Below are 26,184 nucleotides of genomic sequence, written 5' to 3'. Positions count from 1 at the left end.
TACTAGCAGCTAAATAGAGCTTAGGTAACCTTTACAATATGAAAAAAATTAATGATTTAGTAGTACTCGTCTCAGATCAGATTGAGACTCAGCCTTTCGACAACCCCAATAACACACCGATCTGAAAATGATGTTGTACCTTCGAATCGTTAGACGAACACTCAGATTCTCTAAACGAATAAGACTTCCAGTGTTACCTCAGATGTATTAATAAAGCTCTGTTTCAAAGACGGTTGAAAATTCTATAATTTGAAAAAAAATTGTAGAATTCTCTTACAAACGAAAGTTCCGGTTGTTTATATAACAATCTGTTATGCTAGGGAATTAAAAACAGAGATCATCCATTTTAAGTGTCACTCCAATGGCCCAGTTTTTCAGTTAGCTAATATTATAGGTTGTATGGCGGGCGTAGCGTTCCCTATCTTTTATCCTAGCGTAGTCTTGCCGTTCGTAGCCGCCTTCCTGACTGTTGTCATCGTTCAAACGCAAGCAAGTGTTTCAAACTGACAACCTCTTAAGCGGTTGACGAGTTTTAGAAAATGGATATAAGAAAAAGCTAACTTCTACAAGTTCGCTTCTTTAAAAATTTCGACCTATTACCTCGTTGGGGGCAAACGCATTGACAAATTAATATGTAAACTAATAAATAAATTTGAGGTAACTGCGCATTAAATGACACTTCATAATAGTGCAAAAAAACCGTTTGTTCCAAAGTTCCTTCATAAACGATTTCTGATGCTCACACAGAGCATGCGATGACAAATGCTCTCACGAATTACTGGGAACTGCTGATAGCACAGAATAGGTACTTCCAGTTAGCGTCGCGCAGAAGCGTTCTCCAGGGAGTTGCAGCAGGGATCAAAGCTAGGCATGTGCATACTCTGCTAAGCGTTATGCTGTCAACGGTTTAGGCATTATAAAGACCAATAGTTCGCATCAAACGACCGGTCGGTCACAACAGCGGTACGGAAGCTTATTTGTGTTTTATAATATATAATCCTATAATCAAATTATGAGCATATTGGGATGATATGGTGAGCTGAACCCTTGGGAGCTATAAACGCAGGGGTTCCACAAAATGCTATATTAAGCCTCAATTTTAAGCCTGAATGCTATGCCACATCTGGGTAACATTCATTTTAAATGAAATATGCCTTGCTTGTCCGAGTCTAAAAGGACCACTAAGTATGTGTGTATATATCGGGTGCGATACAATCGAAAATGAGCCTGCTTCTTTGACGAGCCACATTTCGGACGCATAACAATGCGATTTATTTTGCTTAAAAACTGATAACAACAGCAAAATTTCGAGATTTGATAGACGATACGATTCTTTGGATACCCATATATTTTTGCCAAAGCCAACGCATTGGAGATAATATAATTTAGGAGCTTCACCAACACTATGAATGACATTGTTTATTATTTAGAAGAACAGCTAATTTGTCTTCTGTTCTAATACAATACATAAAGCACAAAGCTCAGACTGTACTTTTTTATGATTATAAAATCATTTTGACAGATGGCAGCCAAGAACAGCGAATGTCTATCTACTGTCGCTCCATATGGAAACAATAAGCTAGCTGAAATCCGCATTAGCAGTACGAAGCATAGTTGTGCAATGCCGATGTGTCAAAATGACTTGTAGCTTGTGATATATTCGTCGTGGTACACACATAAACATTGGCAAGATGTTGGCAAGCAGACGTTGGGCAAAACCGCTTTAAGGTGTTCCGATTCTCCTTGTCTCATAGGTATTGTATACGCTCTCACGAATTCCTTCGGCATATTGTTCGATAGTTTTTTTTTTGTGCTTTCAGCGATTCATTAGTGACTTCATCTAATCGCTGAGATGTTTGTATGTACAAACATTTCACAAAAAAAAAAAAAGAGAAAAAAATTACAGAAAGCTAGGTTGAACGGTCATACGGGTTAAGTTATGACGGAAGTCGGCGATTTTGGCAAGAAGCTGATAGAACTAATAGTTAAGTATGGGGAGGTTCGTTCATAGTGATCTCACGCAGTTTTCCTCCTCGGTTCTGATCTGTGGTGGCAGATACGTTTAAGCAAAACGTTTCTGGCTAGCGAAGAATACTATCGGAACAATGGATCGTATTGGTTAGCGTCTTGTTGATTTTTTATGTAAGCTATTCACCTGTAGTAACTTAGCGATCGTTCATTATTCTTTTCAATAGCTGTAATAACACCTGTTCCTTGAAATGGTTAGCTACGATACGGCGTATCAGTAGGAGGCTTTGTCGCTATCATAGGTTCTATGATAGAGAAAGGTATTCATGGTGCTTTCTAACAAACCTATCGTACCGCAACAAACTATAAGAATGCAAATAAACTACATCTGTACTATGGCAAAATATGATTTATAATAATTTGAATAACTTAAGCTTCTCGTTTGCATACATGAAAACTAAAAGCATTATTTATATCTGCACGTTAATGTACCTGAATCAGGTATAAAAAAAGCATCTAGTGAATTTCGTTGCAGCTTGTGTTGAAGCAGAGTGTCCAGTCAAACGACCAGGTCTTTTGGCATATCGCACAACCGCTTGTTCCTGTTTGTTGTTATACCTTGCATCAAAGGACATTCAGAATCTAAAAGCATGGACCAGTAATATCGGCTACATATAAAGCAGAAAATTGGCCAAGTTGCTTTTTCGCGTGGACAACACTCTGTAGGGGTATGACATGAAATCAATGCTAGCTTAAATTTGATTTTATCTCGCTTTGTTAGATAGTGTCTATGGTACTATTTTCCTGGGACTTAGTAACCCATTATCATATTTTAAACATAGCGGGTGCTGGAAGGCTGATGGAGCTCAGTAGTGGATAATGGCTTGTTCCTAAGCGTTGTTTCCGACGGTGGTATTAGCTAAAATGTGATACTCTGACACGAAGGCGTCTTGACCCCTTGGTCGCGTGGGATCATGGAATACTGAGTGATGATAGCGAGGCGTCGATCACTCGCAGAACTAATTATCTGAACGAAAAGATCGAGGATTTATTGCGGAATATGGTCATGTATCCAATGCGTCTATGAGTAACTGCTTTCTTGCAAAAAGACGTTTTACTAGCACATCTAGCGATAGATGTCATGATCAAGATTGCAAATGCGCCAGGACTGATTGGCCAAGAATATACAGGACGTTTATCTCTTTAAAGGTCCAATAGTTCAATGTATAGTTTCCAAATAAACAATTCATGTTGAGTAGATCTGTTGCCTTCAGCAATTAGCAAGACCTTCATAGCGCAATCGTCTACATCATTTCGTTCTAATTAGAGAACTGTATTAGTAATGGGCATGCTCTTGCATCAAGAACGAGCCCGGTGTACAAGGACGTCCGTATAAGTATCAATAACGGCTTAGAAACTTTCAAATTAATAATCAGGATAGTGACTTAGTTTAGAAACGCTCATTGTCCGAGGCATAGTTTTATGCTTTAAAAAACGTGTCGATAAAAATATCCAGCTATTTCGAAAGGCTCCATTGATATACCTGCACGAACGCGTGAAGCACCGTTCACGACTCGTTTGACATTTTTAACAGGCTGATGGATCTAACCTTGGCAACCGAATTACTTTGCCGAGAACCTGGCTTTTATTCGCGCGAACTGTTCAGTATTCTCGAGGTTTCCATTAAGGTTTGATTTTATCGTGAAAAAGAAGCAAGGGCTGCTCTGCTTCCTTTTTCGATATGTCTCTAATTTCGAATGCAGGTTTCTAGGCCAGCCACGTTTAGAGATAGCAATAATAATCGGTGTGATTAAATTAACTTAAATTAAAAACAAAACAAGCAAACAACATTCTACACTATAAACGCGAAATAACAACCATGTATCATTTATAGAACAAACAATTACTATTTGTTTATGAATGCACGAACATTGTTCGAGGCCGTTCACCTATCATAAAAGCTAACTAACATTATATACACTACTTCATCTTGTTCTCTGTAGTTCCGATGCCACATCGTTTATAATCAAAATTTGTAGGTTTTTTATTTTTATTTATAGCAAGCAACGTTGATTAGTTGCATTCATTTCAGTTCATTTCGCAGTTTTGTGTTGCTTAAATGTTTATGGTATGGCAATGTGGCCAACATCGATTTATTAATTAATTAATTTATTTTTTTTCCTATTTATCGACAAATACAGCATATTTTAAGGTATAACCCAATTAGGTTATTAATAATTCTTTCTTATAATAATTACGTCCAACCTTTTCGTGATACATAGCGGAATCAGAATTGGTTGATCCGGCACTGCAACAGATGTGTTTATGCATGGCAGAATCCTTCAAACCCCCCGATCCGATTTAGAAGGGTGCTGCCATGACGACTCACGTATCTTTCCGCTACGAATATATTTATCTAACTTGTATTCGACAGGAAGCCGTTAGTGCATTGGATGGGAAGTAATGTACATTTTTGATTCAAGCACACTCAGCATTGAAAATATTCATCTGGCTTTGGTTTTTGGAAAGATGTCATCAGCTAGTCTATAGCTCCTATGAAACTATGACGTGAGTGTGTAAATTGGAGGCAAGTCCATGGAAAGCACTCTGAATTAAGGGTCTAAGCTTCTATCTGACAACCAAGAGATCGCTGGCTAACTGATACTGCGAAAAACTACGCGCTGCTTGCCATCGCAAAAGAGCTTTTTTTAAATAATTGGGTTGTAGATAATTTCCAACTTTGAACGGTGAATTTTTTATTGGAAGGCCTATTATTAATAATCATGAAATTCACTATCGTTTTCATTTCTCGCAAACGACCAATGGCGTTCACATTATAGGTGACCTAAAATTTCCTCCTTCCCCTTGATAAGGTGGTTCATAGGAAACGTTTCCGTAAAAAATTGTTTATCAGTATTACTTTAATATGTTTGCTTTATAGACTGCTTGAAGTTCGTTTCGTCACAGTATGACTGTGAGTGGATTTCTAAAAATAGCAAAATAATTAAAAAAGAAAAAACTTTTTTCCTTATGCAAAATTTCTCGGGACGGCGCATCAGTAACGTTGTTGCCTACCAATCAAGCAAATCGTGTACAGACAACCACGTAATTTTCAATGGTGGATTAATCCAACCAAGCCCATAATTATGTTAGCTGATTACGAGTTTAGGTAGATCTCGTGGCCCTGCTATGCCAGAGTATTAAGGTTAAAGAAACGTTAAAACATGACTTCTGCGACAATTATCCCAATAACTTTTGAAACATGCCTTCAACTTGGAATTTTTAACTAAAGTTTTTGTAGTTTCTTTGATTTACACAGCAGTTCTAAAGCAGATTACGGAAGAGATATTTTTCTAGAAGCTAACGTCTTTCTATCAAAGCAGTAAAATATTGTACAAAATACATATTAAAACGTTTTAAAAAATTAAATTATATTCCATGCTATATACACGTTTAGTTAATTAAAGATAAACTAATTACCAATACTTTCTTCACAGTAGCAGTAATGAATTTTTTGCTATAGAGCAGCAGAATGATATAGTAGATGTGATGTTTTTCAACAACTCAGTCTATAAAAGGTGCCCAATCGCCGTCTGAGAGCTGATACTTGCGTGGACCATGTTTTCTTCAAATATTGTATTCTAATTTACTAGTGAATGTTATGAGAACTGCAATACATCTTTACCAAAGACAACAGATGCAATATTCCGCTTCTAGCTAATGTAATAATACTACGTTACTAAGTGCTGACCATTACGGAATATGAAAACAACAGTAAGATAGCTCAAAAGTCATAATCTAGATGTGACAATTCTACTCTACAGAATATAAGCACCAAATAGAAGCGCGACCTAGCCTCATTTTGCGATTAAAACTATTTTCGGATAGTTTCCTCCGGAAGTTAACTTGAGAAACAACTGTGGTATAAACCAAGACGCTCACAAAGAACTATTTTTGTTTTCCGGGAAGGCGCATATCATAGGTGTTAGTGCAATTGAAATACGAAAGACGCGGCCAATCCTAGCTTAAGTAGCAAAAATTTTGCCATACACTGCCCTACCTAAACATCTGTATTTTTAGTCAGCTAAATTGTTTTTACTTACGCAACGTCTTCGAGATGGAATCCTTTCAGTTTTGAGTGTAGCAATGCGCAAGTCTTGTGATCGAGGGTGTTCACCGCGCGCCGACGACTCATTGATATGCCTGATGGAAATTCGGATATTGAGAGGTGCGTCGCAGGAGAGTCCCTTCGTCCCACCGAGGACGAGCGGCGTCTCCCAAGAGAGGCCTCTTCAGGAACATTCAGCCCGAAGTGGTCGCTTCCAATGTCAGACATTTTCGTTTTCCTTTGCCACTTGGTTTGGGAAAAGTTGGTAGAGATTGATAACTGTGGAGGAGGTCAAGCCTCGTCGCTTCCTTCTCTTTGATGTCCAAATTCAGGCTAGCTCTTATTCCTCTAGATCTTAATTTTCCTTATCATTTCTTATTACTGTTAGCGCGAACGACTCTCCTTTTCATTTACATATATTAACAGAGGAGTTGGTCACTCTAGTACCTACGTATGGAACATAGTTCTCTATATAGACGATTATAGGTACGAGTTCTCTCTATCAGCCTCATTCGACGGGGCTTCATCCATTGTCAGGTGCTATCCTCCGCCATCGCTGGCGGAGTATTCGGTGGGGATAGGCCGTGCTAATCTACAGCTAGGGTCGAGCTAGTGAAACTGGGCCAAATTGATGTCACATTCTGATCTGCTTGTAGCTGGTTAACGAGCTGAGTGAAATGATGACGAAGGCGATGCAGTTCGGCGCGTCAGCTACGCCAGTATGACGTACTTTGCGGTCACAGCCACGCTCGCAGTTCTCCTTCGCTAGTTCGTCCGAAATACCCATCGGATACCTTATAAATGACGACAGAATTTGTACAGAAACTACAGAGACCTATGTAGATACGCATGCGGCTTGATAGGTCGCGTTGAGTATTCTTAACCTTGCGAATCGCGCACAAGTTACCGTAGATTAGCACCAAAGAAAAAAGTGCTCTCCGATATCAATAAGCCGGCAAACAGAAAGTTAACAGTATCGTTGCTTGTACGCGCAGCCCAACAAGCGGCGACATTATGATCTATTGTAATGAGCGCAGGAACACAAGCTCCAGACCTCGTTACATTTATACCTACGTGACCGCGTAAAATGGTTGACATCCTTGTATCGGATACCTGGAATAAGTAAATGTAAAAAATATTTATCGAAAATGAAAGAACATATCTGTATGCTACCTATATAGTTGACGGCCATTTTTTCTCCTTGAGTAATTGTCGCTTACAGCATACTCTTTCAGAAAAAGGTTCGTTTAAATACTTTCAAAATAAGCAACGTTCTATTTTCCTGGAATAAAATCCTTTATTCCCGGTCATATCTTTGGATCCTATCTTGCACTATGTTTTTAGCGAAATCGGAACTGCATAACCGATCACGTCAAAGAGCAGTAAGCTATAATGTATGAAAGACCAGAGTGTCAGAGCTGAGTATATAACAAACACTAGCTACTTATCTAGAAATGCGTAGTTCAGGTCCTAGTTGCGAAGTGTTTGTTATATTATGTTAATAATGTTAATTTACTAGCATAATTATCGAGCAGTTGATAATTATTCTGCTCTAATATGGGCAGTTTCAAACTGAAAGGTTGAACTCGAAAAAGGAAAAACGAAACAGTTAGCTAGATGTCTATTACCACTTAAAAGCGGCCATGCCTTCGCGAGAGCTGCATCAAGGCGATAGATAAATTTTGCTTGCTTGCTAGATCAACCCAGCTGGTAGTACGTTTGTCATTTCTTAAGAAAATAGTTTTGCCTCTTCCACACCGCCTCTCTTTAGCCCGAAATGTCTACTCTTTGCGTATTCATCTCTGATATCAATATATCTGTCCATAGCTTTTTGACCATGATCTTTCGAGTAAGCTTGTTATATGGAACGTCCGAATTTTTGCTTGAGCTTTTGAAGGAACGAGATAGAAGAGTCAATATCCTTACAGTCAACTTGAAGGCGGATACTACGTTATTTCAAAAATACTTAAACGTGCAAATTCCACAACTGCTTTTTGCCCAGCGCCTTCCTAGGGAGTCAAATCATTACGCAGATGACTCCTTTGGTGTGGCCTTTCGCGGGCTACCCTTCTGTTTTCGCTATATCTCTACCACGACAACCACAGCTGCCGCACTCCAGCTAGTATATAGTCATGGCTACTTAGTTGTCCTAACCTCGAATCTCCCCTTTCCACTCGACCTAGAAATCTGCCATGGTCAGCCCCAACAGGCAGACCTGCCCTTGATTATCTGTGCCCGTTTCAACCTGTCCCTATGCCTCCCATTTGTAGTAACAAAAACAGATACAGACTTCGCCCCCCGAGCTGCGCTAGTGGCCTGGCTTTTCCTCTAGCAATTTCTTTGCGAAATGCGACCTGGTTTGCGAGCAAGATCTCCAATGGAAATTTTTTTCATAAGGTGAAGAAATTGTAGCGGCACTGCATGGCTTTGCCATTGCCATTGTTGCTGATGATGAGGCATTCCAGGAAGCGATCAGTCAGTAGTGGCCGACGCTCGCTTAACGTTCTGCCACGCATGAGTGTGGGCTGCAAAAGCACCGGTTCAGCTCCTAGAATTGTATTTCGACTGACCACTGCCTAACGACTTTTCGCCGTCATAACGTAGCAGTTCTGTCGTCTTCCAATAGCTCCTTGGAAGTTGCTAGCAATTGCTAACGGATGTCGATAGGAAGAAAGAACAAATAAAAAAGAAGAAAGATATGCTCATCTACAGCGACGGCTCTACGGATTCACGCACTTGCCAGGCAAGCTGAGGCGGACGTACGGTCTCAGTCCATTGCCAGACCCAGAGATAGCCGCTTAGAACAACTCGAGGTGTAGTTTGCTATTTCGTGTATTATCCTATATTGGCGGCTGTTCTTGTCTTGTTAATGCAAACCTCCATTCCCTGTAGTGATAGCAGTGCAGGAAGTAATGGAAACGGAACAGTGTATGTGAAATACTTGATATCCAATTCACAGTAGAACGCTTTTGTAGACTGCATGACATAATAGATTTCTATAGAACAAGTGTAGGCTGTGTCTATACGTAGATACAGCCCGCAATTGTACTAGGTAGATAGTTGGACGTCTATATATATATATATATATATATATATATATATATATATATATATATATATATATATAGACATGAAACATGTAGTTTTAGATCACACCAAGTGAAGCGCTTTCCCTTTCAAAGCTCAAACTGCTATTGTTTGTTATTTGTGGTAAATTATTGTTTAAAATTTATACTGCTTAGTGCATGTAATAAATAATAACAAGTTCGGATCGGCTTCGTGTAAGGGTGATTAGGATAAATTGTCTTTCATAGATATTGTTCTCGCTCAGGAAGGATGCTACGTCTTGCCTTGTCAAAATATACAATTATGGAAAAATGTCCGAGTTAGGGAATGCAATTGAAATTTTCTAATTTCACTTGATACTCTGCTTTTCATCCAAAAAGAACTTAATTATTGTAAAGGTAGAAGACCTAAAAAGGGTAGTTACCATTTCTATTTCGTATGGATACAACGCAGAAAGGGCTTTAGTTCACAAGGGCATATTTTCCGGTCAGAGTTTTAACAAGGAAAACCTTTGTTACCGATTTCCTAAAACTGAAGCAACCCTGAAGAAGCTATTACTGAATTTTGAAATACCGTTAAAAATATGTACTCATTTCTTCATGTATGCAATTGTGCAGCGGTAGTCTTCTCTAGATATTGGTTTAGGCACGAGACCACTTGACACGATTCTATCGAAAATGCATCATCAATATACCATTTTTCCAATAGGCTGCAACGATCATAATATCACATAGTACATACTCATTATCGGATCAAGACGTTCACAACATATCGGCATATTGTTCCAAAGCAAAAAACAACGCAATATTCTTTTCAATGTGGTAAGAAGGGCACAAGCGTATAACGTCAACCTCTGTAATCTTATGCATTCAACTTTGAAATTGCGCGATATAGGCGACATGTGCTCCGCTACTGAACTAATAGCGTACGTTTTGTTTACTACGAACTAGTAGCTGTAACTAGTAAACAGGTGCTGAAATATGTAATTACACCCTTTCGAGTGAAGTACGATGCGCGCTTCGCCACTCCCCCTTTACTCAATTACTTCAGCACCGTTCCTTAGGGACAGCATAATTTCTAACTACACTCTTCATTAAAATGTTTTGAGTAGAATTATATTTTTGAAAAGTAATAAGCACACACAGCGAGAACCGACTCACGGCTGTCCACGCAATAGGGTAGTAACAACGTTTTTACACAGTAAATAGACACACCCAGGAATGATCTAGGTTCGAATTTGGCGTATGAGCAAAGTCATAGAAAAACTATAGGTTGCTGGCCCGATTTTTATTGGGGGCATCAAGAAAAAGGACTTAGAATGTGAGAGGCGGCAACCAGTCAGGAGGTCTTTGGGTGTACTCTGAAGTAGAAGTGCCACAGGCGGAATTCCGCCAACTCCTCCCTTTTTCAGGTTTTGAAATAGTGCGATAAGCTTTCCAAGTTTTACAGGAGTTAGAGGATACTCGTTCTTTTCCCTCTAGAACCCTCGACAACATCAAAAGATGCGTGCCCTTCTAAGTAGGAATGATAGTTTCACATTTCGACTCCACGACAGATGAGTTGGGACACTGTGTGCGAATACGCTAGACAGTACGTGAGCAGGTTTCCCATAGATTTTCAAAAAAAGGTTTGCATTTGTACTTAGACTAAGTTTCGAATTGACTAATTATAACAATACGCAATGCAATTGCAAGCTTGCTTCAATGACGATATCTGCTCCTTTATTTTGTACAGGAGATATATTTCCAGCTAATAAGTGTTTGAAGGATCTGTCAAGGAGAGTTTTTTTATTTACAATTTGTTATCGTAGCTCATAAACGTCAATATTTACCTAACTACAGATATCAATCTACTTTTTTCGGGGCATCCTCGTTTTGGCATCCCCCTCTCCCTTCAGCTAATGACTTGATTGAAGTTGAAAGCGATACGGTGGTTAACATCACAACGGCATATTCCTCTTTGGTCAGCGTCTGTGTCAGAAGCTCGAATGAACTTTACCCATCAATATTCATATAGGTGGAGCTGTTTTAGCTATTCAACGTTCATGTATTTGCAATTACTTGAATTAGCTCGCCACTAACTTCAACTATCACTTGGAAAATGCTCTGCTGCACTTTGGGAAATGCGCAGTGATGAGGTAAAGGTTGCAATGGGCGCCTCTAAAGATTTAACCGAACTCTGAAGGTAGCGCAAAGTCATGCCGACCACTGAATCACCTTGTCAGGCACAAGATTTTTTATCAAAATACGTAGAGAAGCATCTATAAACGAAGCATCATTTACCCCTGTGTCAACAGTCAGCACACTCATATTGAGTGTGTCTGGCCTGCACGTTTCGTGCGCTCACAACTAGCTATCTATCGCGCTCGTACGGTTAGCAAGTAACAGCAGCGGCTCATATGTATTGTATATATGTGAGGCAGTTCTTTCTAGTACAAGAAATCAACTTCGTATGACGCAGGACAAAGCGCTACTTTTGCAATGTAGGCCAACTTAGTTATTACGAATCATTTAGTGCTGAGCGACGCGTCAACGAGATCAATTTTTTTTTGCCCGAAACCGACGCTCTGTGTTATTAGTCATGCGGTGTCTCAAAAATCCAAGGACGATTTCTGTAAGGAAATTTAAACTGTAAAGTTTAAAAAAGAAAGGCTAAAATTTAAAAATACACTACACTTGCTCAAAAAGCCATTTTCAACAATACTTGGATCTTTTAGTACAGGAATCGAAGACAAAAATACCTATTGCTGACACTTCAGTTGTCTTCTTACACTTTTTCCGTTTTAAGCCCTCGTATTTTCGAACTTTATGCCCGCTTCTGGCCTAAAATACAATGCCGTTATGGTTTGTCCCATATACATTTATATAAGCTACTTTGGCGCGTACATATAATCCGAGCACTAAGGTATAATTTAATTTAAAGAGCATATTATGTAAGTATTATATTGTCCTAAAAATAATCATGCATTTTATGAAATTCGTTGTGCTTGCAAAAATACTAGAAAAGAGTAAAAAATTAGCGTCCGATATTAGATAGCTGAATATAACGTAGTTACTGCCATATACGAATGATTCCCGCCTAACCAAGCAGACCAGTCCATATCTTTTAGCTAAAAGATATGAACGATAAGACAGTGTTATTTAAAATTACAATTGAAACTCTTTACCACTAGGGAGAACAAATGCGCGCATATTTTCAAAACACATCAAAATATAGAAAAAAAAAACCAGTACGGCTGCTAGATAGGCGGTCGGAAACTTTTTGGGAAAACCTATGTATTATTTTTTAACAAGTTTCTAAGTCAACTTAGATATAGAAGGTTCGCTTAGATAGAACATTGAAGAACTATCTCTTTATTATATAATATACATTCCATGCACGCATGTAGAAATAGCTTCTGTTCCATTTTAGTGTTAGAAGCCGGCTAACAGATGCTGAACCACACGAATTCGAGTCCGATACAGTATCTGCTAGTTGATGAAGCTCAAAATAGTAAATTTTATTCGTTGGCTAGGAAGCTGAGTGTGCGAGATCACTATCAAGTACGCAGTGTGTACGCGTTTCCGCAAGACAAAGTGTCAAAAATTTTCAGCCATATTTCTGCAAGCCGAGATCCAAACGTGTTAACCGTCGACGGTTTGTCCTTGTGTAGGAGAAATCATCTAATAACAACCTGATCTGGTAATACTATAAACATTGTGGGCACTTTTCGGGCTTACATTATAGCTGCTAGATTTCATCCGAAGCCTCGCGCAGAGCTTCTTTCTAACTGTCGCTTGTCCGATTTGAATTATATGCAGAGGAAAATTTCTATCGTAGCTTGTATCGTGTCGTAGGCTGTAATCCACGAAAATTAGTTCCCACGCCCTGAACCAATTATTGCCTTCAGTTGAGTCTACAGGAATAGTATGAAACATTATGTGTTCCCGAAGGTGTAACTTCGATTATAGATGTGACAAAATGTCACTTACGTTTACGTATATATAGTATACGGCACTTGCACCACCATTGTCGTATGTTTCAACTGAGCAATCAGGCAACTGATGGCGAACATGCATGTGCTTCTTTGTACGATATACTATAGTTTGGTCCCAATTAATCTATAGCTGGGGTCAAACTCTATATGCAAGCCAGCTATTTCTCCATACTCGATCGGATCAATCTAGACTCGACGGAATTGCGTGTAGCGTGTCGCTAGACGTTACGCGCAACCCTAGACCAGGGCTGCAAACGCATAAAGTATTTTGTGTGTTATATAAACTATTTTATTATCCTCTTTTTTCTTTAAAATGTTAATTAATTGTGGCATAACAAAAAAGCGATACATAGATTAGCTGCAAACGTAAATATTTTTCGATATAGGGTAACTGTTAATGGTAAAATAAAAGCCCTCGACCGGAGTGGCAGTCTCTCCTACGTCAAACACCTGTCTCCGATGTCTGTGATTTTTATGCATTTTTCAGAAAGTATCTGCTAAGCATCAGGCATAATGCTAGCAAAGGTATCTAATAACGAATAGGTTCGTAAATATTTACTGTTTGTCTGGCCACTAGTCCTATTTTACGTCCATCAATACGTGTATTGATTTCACTTATTTCATACCATTGGATCGTATCTATATACCAGAACTGAAGGGCTCTCCGCCTTTTTGCGTTCAGCATATGCAAATTGCTAGCAGAGTGTATTATGATAACTTCAACTAAATCAGCCATTTATTTAAAAAAAAAATCATTTTACATTATGTTAAAATAGCCAGAAAAAAATGAGATGGTTAAAAGTAGTGATAGTTTCAATGAGGAACCCACATTTGCTCGATTTCTGTCTCCTCAATCCAGCTTTTGAAATATTGGATAAACAAAATACTGATACGGGGTTTAGGGGTTACAAGTCCATAGCGGCAGATCAATACAATATTAAAACTAACGTTTGACTTAAAAAGAAAGTGGAAATCTTGCCCAGGTAATGATCATACGACCGCCTATTGCGTGCGCGTGTCAGGTTCCCTGTCATTTACTGTGAAACAGGAAAAACCATTTATGAGTGTTCCCAGTGTATTTAAATACAGTTATTTAGACGAATCGAATCGATATATACTAAATACTACTTTAATCATGTAGCTTAAACATTATATTAACTAACGTGTGTATAAATGTATTTCGTTGTACACTTTCTTTATACGAATGTAAATTAATTTAACTTCAACTAAAGTTGCCTTCGAAACCACCATAAAGGTACTGAGACCTTCGATATCTTTAAAGAGCAGACCATTCGCAATTGAGGTAATCGTTTCCAAATCAGTAGTGTTACCAGCGGGGATACACGGGCACAAGAAACGACTTAGTAACGCGCCTATCGATTGCAAAAACGGGCAAATTCGGGTTCGAAAATATGGTCATGTCCGATGATTTTCAATAAATTCAATTCATTATCGTTGATAGCATTTCCCCGTATGGCGATACGAGTAAATATTAACAGGTTTCAAGTAGTTTAAGTTTGATTCATGGTGCAGTTACCAGCCAATGGAATAAATATGGCAGAGATAACTTTACGCGGTCAAAATAGCATTTCTAGACATAAACAGATATTTCTTAATCGTGTTCGCATACCTTCCGTTCAGACATAACGGTTTAGCTCCAGTTCCGTAATTACGACCTTGGCCAGGCAGGCAGATATTTTTCTAAAATTCACTTATTGTAGGAAAACATGCTCCAGTAAAATCAGCCTAGCATAATTACCCAAAGAAAAATCATTTACGAATAAGCCATTACGGGAGCTAGGTAATCTTATGCAGATACATAGGCAAGGGCATTTATAGCACAGGCAGGACCTGCAATTTCTATTCGACAAAAGCGGTTTTCGCCTGTATAGCGTAAAAGATGATCAGGTCAATTGTCCTAGAATGTGCTGTAAGAATAAGAACGTGTATCTTTGGTAGCGTTTCGTAGAATCCTTTTATAATTGATCGTTCAGCAAAATCCTTTGTGTGACTATTATATATATATATATATAAAGTGAGCGAAAATGTTTAATGCAACTAATTGGAAGTAATGAACTTTAACGAGGCTACGAAGAATCATTTTAAGATGGCAGCCTAGAAGTGTAGCAGAGGCACAAAAACAATGTTACGGGTAGTTCTAGGTAGACCCTCTCACGTAACTTACAAATATTCGGATAACAAATGACACGAATGAAGTTGTTCAGGACGTTCGTAAGCAATGTTCTGAATGACCAAAAATATCAACGAATTTCACCAGCCAAAAAAGATCACCGGAAAGCTATAGCGGAACCCCACGGAAATCTTCAACTTAAGTAAGTGTTAAAGTTTGCATTAACAAATCAAGTGTCTATCGCATTTTTCATGCTCTAAGTAGAAAAATTGCATTACTGGAAAAACAGTATTGCGAATGGTTCTTTGAACGCTCTAAACGAGACGTACTATTTTCGAGAAAAAACTGTTCGGAGCAATAAAGCTTTATCGATGAAGACGACGGATTTTCTTTCCAATAGGAGGAAGTATCTGATTATAGCTTGCTTGATCCAGATCTAAATGAAGTCCTGCAGCGCAACGTGAAGTCGGCTTTCGAACGGCAATATCAACGAGTTGCGTCTAGCTTAAGGTAAAGAAAAACAAAGTTCATACCGTTCGCTAAAGCCAATTTGATTGGACCAAGACCAGAATAACTATTGTGGATTCCCGTACGATGTTCATCTATGATTACGACGTTTCGCAATGTGGCGGATATGTCGACAATGCTATTTTATCCGAATTGTACCGGTAACTATAGTTTTCGGGTAAGAAAATCTGTGCTAGGAGAATGTGAGGTTGATATTGCTCTTTATTTTTTTTAACAGAATATTGGTACATCTTTAGAATAAGCATGGCGCTCTGATGTCTACACAGTGCTTAATAATACCTTATATATTAGCAGGTATTTTGTATTTGTAGCCCCAAGAAAGTAACAGAGAGCCCTATTATAGACTTTAAAATGTAAATCCTTGCTATGATACGCTGTGACTTGGAACGCTATTCAAACTTGTTAGTGATTCATATTATAGCGCCTTGATAGAATATACTTCTTCCACCAATACGAGTAGTCGTTCACAGATTACCAATACAGGTCTGACTCCTATCCATTCTCAAAAATTTACTTCTCATTTAAATATTAGCTAGTACATTAATAACGGCATCAAAATTAGCGCGTACAGTCTTAGGACGTTAATACGACTCGTGAATCCATCTCACAGCAGTTGCAGTTGACCTCAAAGTCTTATTCTCCTCACGTACAAATTCAGGCCCACGTCACGTGGTTTCAGTGCTCGCAACTTTACATAGGTATAGCCACTAGTTGACTTCAACACGTCTCTGCCGTAATCTGCAATCACTTTAGAACTCTGAAACGGTAAATAACGAAAACTGAAAGATAGTTACCATAAGTCATTCTTGATGAGGACATCCGCTGACTAAATGTAAAACGAGCATTGTGTTTAAAACAGCATTGAAGACAATTCATTTCACCATGTGTAAGCATACTTCTTGACCGACTGGACAGAGATTATCTCTGTCTATACTTTGTACTACTAGATGCGTATACTCTGTATGCGTATCTAGTAGCGAAGGCTTGTATAGATCTATTTCCAGTCAGTGCTTTCTCCTCACATTGTTTATAAGAAGGGTTGCTTTTTAAGCTTTACATTTTACCTGGTATCGCTTTTCCTTTTCATAATATTTAAGCAGCTGGAAATCACGAGCGCGGAACAACACGCAGTTCTGCGGTGGATTGTAGAATGGTTATCGATAGATAGAGCATAGCGTCTAACCTCTTTTTCTGGGTTTTCGTGTGTCCTATGAAGCGGTAGGGTAGGGTAGGGTAGGGTAGGGTAGGAAGTCATAAAAGAGAGGAAACACGAAGAATAGGCCTCGGAAAAGGGAACAAATCATCCCCGCTAATGTGCAAAATGTTCTTACGATCAGGTTGTAGCAAAATTTGATTTTTCCTTGTCCTTCTTTAAGCTTCCTTTCAACTTCCCTTTCTGGTTATAGAGTACCTGCATTGGATGGATGATCATCTAAAGACCAGAAAAGAAGGAGTTTCAATGTACCGCAAAACTTTCCTTTTTTTCAAACGCTTTTATGTTTTTTTTAGGCCAGGCTCTATCCGTTCGTTTGTGTCCTTAAGCTGTGTCTTAGTTTGGTACCGTAGTTTAAGCTCCGAAAGCGACAGTGGCTTTTCAGTTGCTATTCTGCGCGCTCGAATAAAGGAAAGATATATTTATACATATTGCCAGCCACGGTGGCTAAATGTTTAGGTTCGTGGCTTCTGAAATGAATGGTTTTGAATTTACGTTATACTGATCGAGACTCGGTGAAACCAGTTTACTTTTCAACTATGTAGAACTGTACCTGCCAGCGTGGATCATCATTTAGCTTTTTATACATAATTATATGTCATGCGTAGTAAGACATTTCATTAGTCTTTACCTAAATACACAAAACGAAATAGGTTATCAGAGAATGCCAAATTAACTTCATCTAGGTTCATACTGAGGTTCGACCTATTTTTTCAGAAACTTCGCAAACATGGGTCTTATTGAGGTTGTTGGCAAATGGAAACATGGGATATGACGAATTGAGGTCAGAAGAACTAACTTCGACCGAACGAATAAGAAGCTTATTAACTGGCAGCAGGACATTTTCTGTCAGTCGAATTCGTATGATTCAATATAAAGGCTTCTTTAATGGGAAATTTCAGTTTAACACAGGCGTTCTAAGCGGTCAAATTTTAATAACACATAGCCAAAAGTAATCAGACTTTTGTCAAAAACACATGAAGAACAGACATCGGATAGTGCATATTGTCTATAAATGTGTAATCAATGAAGCAGGAGCAATCGGTTTCCCCATGCAGAGCGCACATTGATTACTCGGTCAGTCGACGACGTGATCTATACGCTGGATGAAATCGAAGGAATTGTTCTTCTAATTCTGCAATAGCGCCTCGTTTATCATTTGAAGTATGAGAATGGGAGGTTCGATCGATTCCGTTGAAAGCATATGAACATTATGAACCTTGAAATCCACTTATAGCAGTTTGAAAGCTGTTTTCACTGCTTAGAAATGGAGCCGGCCTTACTCAAAAATTTGTTTGATTTCGATTTTTTTCTGTAGGCCAAATTCCCTTAAGCTAGCGGTGCGGCAATAGGTGCTACGAGCAGGCATGAGTCGAAGACAGCCTCGGGGATATCTTTTCTCCATGGGAGACGTGTCGCCGTGCCCATTTCCGGGTCGGGTACTGCGCCGCCTGCCATTACGGCTATTTCTTTCCTGTGGATACGTTCAAAAGCATTACTATAACGGTACGCTGTCGCGCGCCACAATTTGTCACTACAGTCCAAGGTGGTTTTTAATAGATGCTACACAAACGAGATATTGACATATTTTGTTCAAACGTATGTGTAAATTATTTTTTGTTTGTGTGATGCGTTTCAAGAAAATCTATTTGAGCAAGACTTGTGATTCTGTAGTCGTGTAACAGTTAAATGTAACAATTCTTTTAGCATTATATTCAAGTAATATACCACGCGGTGTTCGTTAGTCGCCTACACACGTGTCATCGCTTACGGCGTATGACGAGGCTTCGCGTATTCGTCTCGCTGCCAGTCATCCCTTGGGTTTTATACCCAACATAGCCTCGAAGTAAAACTTCTGTCAATCACTACCTCTCATCACGGCGATTCACGCAAATAACTTTATAAATTAGGTTTTATAAGATATGCTACTATCGACCGTTGAGTGTTCCCTGATGTTTTGATAAAGCCGATTCCTTCATTTTACGGATGAACCTCAAACCGTTTTAGACAGTTCCAGTTCGCAAATGTAAATGAAATACTACTTTATATCTGTGAGCAAATAAAGGCGATTCAGAAATGTCTGGATCGACCGAAATAAAAATGTGTATTTTATAATTGTAATTATTATCTCAAACGTAATAGATAAGCAAAAATTGGCCTTTTTATGTGGAAGGCCACAGCTTTAAAGAGTTAACATTTCAATAGACATCTTCTATTGTATAATGTAATGCTGCTATTAAAATAAGCTTCAAATATACTGGGGGAAAGAAGTTTGTCAAGAGGTAGCCTACTGGGATGATTTTCTCTGAAAAAAACTGACAAATCCTAACCACAAAAACGTATCTCATCAAAATGCGTATTTCCTGTTAAGGGTGTTTTTTTTCACCATCGAAATCGCATTGTCAAATAACAACCTGTAGCGTTCAATAGACAGCATATTGTAATGCTTGTCATACATCATATTACAAGATTTTTCAATTGTTATAGCAGATACTCCAGCCTAGGCTATTTACATCTTCGTAAAACAAAACAACGATATATGTCAGTAAGTACGTGCACCAACCTGTAACTGTAAACAACGTCCATGAAGGTCGTAGTGAACTTCCTTGAATTTCTCTATATTTAAGTTGTTCGATCGATCAGAAGAAAATCTCGTCTACATAGAACTGATGATGCCCTTGCAAAGCACTTCTGATTACATAGTATTAGTCGGTTATTACACTAGTTAGAGCCTGGCAAACTCGTTTCCTTTATTTTATAGATGTCACATATTCGCTCTACTCAATTAGGTCAGCTGTCATTAATTTTCTAATTTTCAGAGATTTCTTTCGCGCGGCCGATGGAAGCTAAGTGACAAGATGAAAAATCGATCTGCTTTTCACGATTTCGGTATTCGGGCGTATAACTGGGAATCAGTGCCTACGCCAATCTCATAATTCATTCTGGCTCAAGATGGTAACCTACCAGATAGACCCCACTGGGTCTAGCGCCTCCTTCAGCTGTTTTGTTTTCTGGTTTTTTTGGCAGTAATCTATTGTGACTCTAAGTGCAGAAACGGTCGCACCCAAGAGTACATCAGATGGTACAGGAACGCACTATTTTAACTAAGTAACGATGCAAGGAATGCAGTCACCGTGGAGTCACTTCGAAGTCAGCACGCAATATATGCCCTTCACTCGAATCTATGTGAAAAGGCACTTGGTAGTCTGTGTTTATTGAATTCCCTTCATGATGGTGTGGTAAGGTTTTGCACTGTGTTGTCCTTGAGAAGGTGTCTCGTATGGTTTCATTACCCATTTTTCGCTCGTCACAGCGCCGCTATTCAGACCAACAACATCTTGCTGTTTTTGAGGCGTCAGCTCTTAGTAGAAGTAATTCGATGGACCCGATTTCGAATATGTTGCATTAGTTTAATGAATGGAACAATTTTGCTGCCAACTCAAATTTACTAAGAGCCTAAGTATCTTATGCTTCGTGCAGTAAACTGCTGCTCGAAAAATCCTATAATTTCGAAAAGAACTATGGGCGACGAGTGAGTACTTGAATATACCGAATTCCGTAGCGAATTTTCAAGAGAAATTGAACTAGGTTGATTTTTTTTTAGAAACACTGGAATAAGATAGAAAAAAAATAAGGCCTAGATGTAAAAGAGACTCGAATAATGCAAATCTTATTGATTTCTGTGCCGTTTGCCTTTACAAAAGGAATCAGCTATGATCGAACGAATCTTTTCGAAAGGAAAAAATGTTTTCATTACCAAAGGGTTAAGAAAAATTAAAAAAATGAATAAATAAACAATCGAATAGCGACGAGGTATCTCTAAATTCAATGTAATTACTTGTGATTCTCCCCCCCCCCCCCCCTATTTTTGCTTCGCGAACGGTAGTAGCATCTTCAACCAACATTTCCAAATCACCCGAAATAATTAAAATGAATAAAAATAAATAAGTAAAAAAATAAACACTTTTTGCCTGCTTCGAAAATCTCCACAGTTTTTACATCACTAGCGACATACAAAGCTGCTTGTGCACTTACAATTTTCAAAAGGAAGAAAAAGCAGAAAACAAGTTTTTTTCTGGCTATATTACCACAAGTCCTAAATCGACATAAGGTTACACTTGATTATACGTTATACTACTGAGCCGACCGGCGTGTTAATATACGTAACGTGGTCTCGAATTAAAAAACAAACCCGAGACCGTTGAATTAGCGTGACTGCATCGTTATATGTCTGCAGCAACGGCAGGCATTACTGTGCCTGGCAGTTACAGCGGTCCCACATCTAAGTGACACACATCTGCTGGGAAATGATAAAAAATGGAGAAAAGCTTAATTGGCTCCATATCCATGTTCGAAAAACGATTTAGAGGTAGTTGAAGCGTCTTGCCGTAGAATCCGGTTAGACCTTTTCATATCAATCTCAGACTTGAGAGAAAGCATAAATTCGCGCTATACGGTAATCAGTGTCCCAACTGCATAAAACAACGCCAACGGTGATTCTCAGGCTTCTATTTGCGTCGGCTATATATGAATACTACTTTCTGTAACCAGTGTGAAGGAGGGGCATGGGTGGCGGGGCAGAAGGGGAATAGATTTGAAACAGCTATATTCTCCGTTCTAGTCTTATTATATTAGACCGGAATCTCAACTCGTGATATTATGTTTTCCCCGGCGTTTGCTTTGTAGGCTCTACTGGCATACCTATCTATAGATTTTAGGCTCAAGGCGTTTAAAGCACACATGTTTTAGATAGTAGCGTCATCTGTTAAGATAGAAAAAATCGATCGGCTTTGATCAATAATATCTATATACTGTTGTATCACAAATGGCAACGCTTAATTAGAACATCGCAAATTAGTATATAATTATATATTTATAGAGACAAATTACCCTCTATAGTATTTTGTAGTAATGCAGCGCAACAAGAACTTCCCGTGTGCTTCTTTTTTTTCAGATAAGAAATCATGTAGCATAAAATATTTCCTTTTATACGAAGAATATATTTCCTTGCAATATATTTACTCGGGTCATGCACGAACGTCGTCTATGTACTTTGAGTGTTCAACAGAATTGGGGCGTGTGCAGTACCAATGGTACCAATTCTATGCTAAACGTTCATTCAAAAGGTGAAGTTTTCTTCCAAAACTAGAAATCCTTTTTGCTGGCCGGGTTTTCTTATTGGTCATCGGTTATTTACCGTGGGACTCCGTATTTCTCCTTCTACTTATCCTGGTTTCCCAAAAATTAATTATCAAAAACTTTTGGCCTATTCGTAAATTATCTAAACTAGATAACAGGTGTTTCTATATTATTAATTGGTTTGTTTGTAGCTATGCACCAAGTGGTGCGGTAAAGAGATTTTAAAGACAGAAGACATTTTTACGGAACCTACAGGCAACTCATCAACAAACCGTTTTGAAAAAATGAAAACAGAATCCAGCTCGAGATAGTGACATCTAGCCACATGTCAAATTTGGGAAATCATGTCAAATCATGGGATGAATAGTGATTGTCTTAAAAGTCGAAGTTACCAGTTCCACTTACTTTGTGTCTGGCTGATTTGTGTTTTTTTTTATTCGACTTCTCTGGGCTTTCGATCGCCACGCAAGTTAGCTCGATATACCATAATACAGAATGTATATGGAAATTCGGACCTGCATAGTAAATATGGATTTGGAATACGAAATCCTACCAGTAAAAGTGGCCGTGCTTGATCCTTCGAATATGGCACATGGCCCATTTGAGATGTGATTAATTCTTTATGTGGTCGGAAGAGTATCGCAACCTAATCTACCAAAGAACGTCTGTTGTTTTTTCTACGAAGTAAAAATAATTAGTCGCCTATGGCCCAAACGAATATTTCAGATCGCACAGAGTATTAAGGCTACAATTATAGTAATATTTAATTGTCATCTTTTTAGTGAAAGGCTCTACTTGTAGTAGGTTTTAGAGGTCCTAAAGATGCATAAGTTGACAGCCTTGCAAAAAAAACATTATTATCACTAATTAAATTAAAAAAAATAAATAAATATAAGGCACGACCATGCTTTTAATTGGTCGTTTGGTCCGCAGTCAAGTAGTTTAACTCAATTTTACCAGTGTGCGAAGCAATGTATGGCAAACTTACTGGGTTTTTGTGAGTTTCAAATGGAGTACAATTGGGCTGTTATTATCTTCGTTGTTACCGTTTGTACTATTGTTATTAACTATAGTAATTGCATAACCACCATCTCCAGCATGGGCTGGACACGAAATAGATCGAGAAATTAAGCTGTAAGTTTAAAACAACACCTTAGGGGCTAAACCAATGATAGAGAAAGTCTATCTAATAAATCTCAATGATATAGCAGCAATAATATAAAGTGAGTGAATCAATGATAAAAAAATGCTTGGGAATTCACCTGTTATAAATTTCTGATACGATGCTATCATAGCTCCGGTGGCAGAACTTAGAATACGTTTACAGGCGTTTAAATTGCCTGGAGTGGATCTGGCAGACTCCAAGGTGCGCTTGGCATTACAAATTTCTCACCCAGGTTTGATCTTGATACGAGCCTGCGGGCATTGGCGCTTGTCTGTCAGCGCTCGAGCGTTCTTACAAGGACGGTAACCGACGAAAGAAAACGCGCGTTCAAAACAAGTATTTAATCAATCGGCAAAATGTATGGAGCAGCACGTATCAGAATAGAAGTGAAGAAAAAAACCGTCTGATCAAAGCAATCATTTTCCCAAGGAGAACGTCTTAGGGCGAAAAAACCAATAGATTTTTACCAATAGAAGGTAACCGACGAAAAAAGGGGTGCTTGATTTCCCATCAAAGGATCGGGTATTGCTACACTAGAAAAGGTAGTGCTTTAGACTTATAATGGGCTCAGGGGGTTTTTGTTTATTTTTCTGATTTAATATGCACTCCCGGACGTCGAGTATCCGGAAAAGAACAAAAATCTCTAAATGAAGTTTTGTTTTTTAATCGATATTTTCCAACTGGTACATTGCTTTGACGATATCCTGGCAAATGGAACATGATATAAAAGAGAGCCATGTATCGTTCTCGTCGATGCCAGCTTCAAAAGTCTTCTTTTGAATTTGAAAGGCGGGGTGAAACGAAAAGAGTGTGGCTAAAACAGCCAAACGACGCGTCTTAGGCTGGTTCTGCTGCTATGCGTCCCGTGCATATTTCCGCCTCTTTTTGGCTCTTCGATTTGATCAGCTAGTCGTAAAGGTGATAGCGAAAGTTTGGTAGCTGATAGTAGTGGATGACGGTGGATCCTAGCTAACTGACCGGTGCCCAGGATGATGCTTTGTTTTTGTCCAGTTTTATTGTTGTGGAAAGGAAGAAAAAAGAACATGATATAAGAACCTGAGGACTATCTTTCTATAACCGTATGCGGAGCAACTGTCATTCATGCGGGAACATGGCTATCCCGATTCGGCTGTTGACTACAGCCGCCGCTAGTGGGCCGGCATCGCGTACCTTCTTCGGGTAGAAAACGAACTTTCGTACGCTGGTATGGCCATCGCGACCATATTCACGGGCTTTACAGAAGCTGCGAAATTAACAGCCAGATGGGCTTTCAGAGAGCGATTGGCTAAGAAGCAGTTACACGACAGTTGTTGGACAGCGCCAGCAAGAACGAGGCGATGCAAAGTGGAGCTAGTCTCGATCGATAATAGTAAAGCTATGCTGTAAGGAAGCTTTTTCTGCCTCGTGCTAGCAAATCCATAGAAAGATCAATAGACAGATTTTAGCGGTTTTTCTTTGCTGGCCGCGTTTCCTGAGCAAGAAAATGTCTTCAACTAGCACCTAGTAAGCACTGGGCTATTTACATTAATCAGGTGCTCGATTTTCAGATGCACTGACTTTCTTATTAGGACAACGTGCCATTTTAGCAAGCGTATGTTATCTAAATACAAATAAGAAAAGATTGCCGACAATGTGTTCTAAAATTTTTGTCCAATTTTTGTTTTGAATAGGAAAGTAGAAAGTATCAGGAATACAATGTTTACAATTGGTCAAATTGAACGATGCTATAGGATGCTCGCGCCAAAATGGCCGACTTGACTGGATACCAGAAAATCAAAGTCGAGTCCTCATGCGCTTGATGAAACACTGAACAGGAAAGAGACTCATTCAGTGAAATGTATTAGACTGCTGATGTATGCTAGCTTAATGTTGAGACTAGTAAAATACTAACGTCGAAGCAAACGTAACCTTCCCCTGTTTTTGCTTCTACCGACATCGGGATCTGGGGTCCTAGTAGAAATATGGAGCAAACCGTATGTAATGGGTAACATATTAAGGTGCATTCTTAAGCTTTGTGCAATGATGAATCTGCCAGACGCAATACAAAAAAAAATTCTATGATTCGGATCTTGGGTGGTAATCTATCTAATCTGGGCGTCCCGATTTGTAAAGCCCAGAGGTATCACGCATCAAACGACGAGCCACAAAGGCGCCGTATATCGAAATGACCCGACGACTTACAGATAAAATTTCGATCTTTTTCGATTGGCCCACACTGTTCACGTCTACAAACATTTGTAGTTGTGTAGCTGTAGTTAAACACTGAACGTGTGTATGAGGTCTTGCGCATCACTCTAAACCTGATTTGTTATGAATGTAGCGATTTTTGTTATTCAACGTTTGTTCATACGTGGCCCATCAAATTCAAAACTATGTGAGCTGTTATTTGGGTCTATGATGACTAGATCTACAGCTTGTTTTGTATTAGGAGTAAAAACTTATTTGAAATAGAATGGACCCTAGAGAACTTTAGTTCGTTGCAATCAACGAGGTAGCTGCTCTTTGCTTATCTGTCCTGCCTGTATAACCGTACGTGGACATTTGCGTTGGCCGTTAGACATCTCTGGCCCATATAATACGACTTTGGCGGAAAAAACAGAACGTGTCTACTTTTGTATTCCGAAAATAGCATATTTGTTAGGCACTTGGCGGTATAAACGCCTGCTAATTGTCATCGGTGGCTGTATCTTCTACGTGGCAGCTTGCGTGAAAGTGCGCGACCAAAGCACCCGTTTTGCTAATTGCTGCTCCGCTTTAGCCCACGTTATCGAGGTGACCTTGTTGGCGAAGATCAAAAGAAAATGTTGATTTCATGCATCGGCAGGAATATGTACCGGGTGCAGTTTATGTACAGAATATGTACAGTTTTAGAAGAGAATTCCCATTGGAA

General features: G+C 38.9%; 1 protein-coding gene across 1 annotated transcript in view; it reads right to left on the bottom strand.

Moving 5' to 3' along the window:
• The window catches only part of LOC111246667 (voltage-dependent calcium channel type A subunit alpha-1-like), an 86,532-nt gene that overhangs the window by 45,562 nt on the left and 14,786 nt on the right, over nucleotides 1-26,184 (bottom strand). Inside the window, exon 3 of the mRNA XM_086978132.1 lies at nucleotides 6,072-7,189. Coding sequence (XP_086834258.1) covers nucleotides 6,072-6,304 — 233 coding nt within the window. The 5' untranslated portion in view covers nucleotides 6,305-7,189. The remainder of the gene's footprint in view (nucleotides 1-6,071; nucleotides 7,190-26,184) is intronic.

Source organism: Varroa destructor, unplaced genomic scaffold, assembly GCF_002443255.2.
Source record: "Varroa destructor unplaced genomic scaffold, Vdes_3.0 BEIS01000001.1, whole genome shotgun sequence".
NCBI classification, from domain to species: domain Eukaryota; kingdom Metazoa; phylum Arthropoda; class Arachnida; order Mesostigmata; family Varroidae; genus Varroa; species Varroa destructor.
This window is presented reverse-complemented; position numbering and strand designations above follow the sequence as displayed.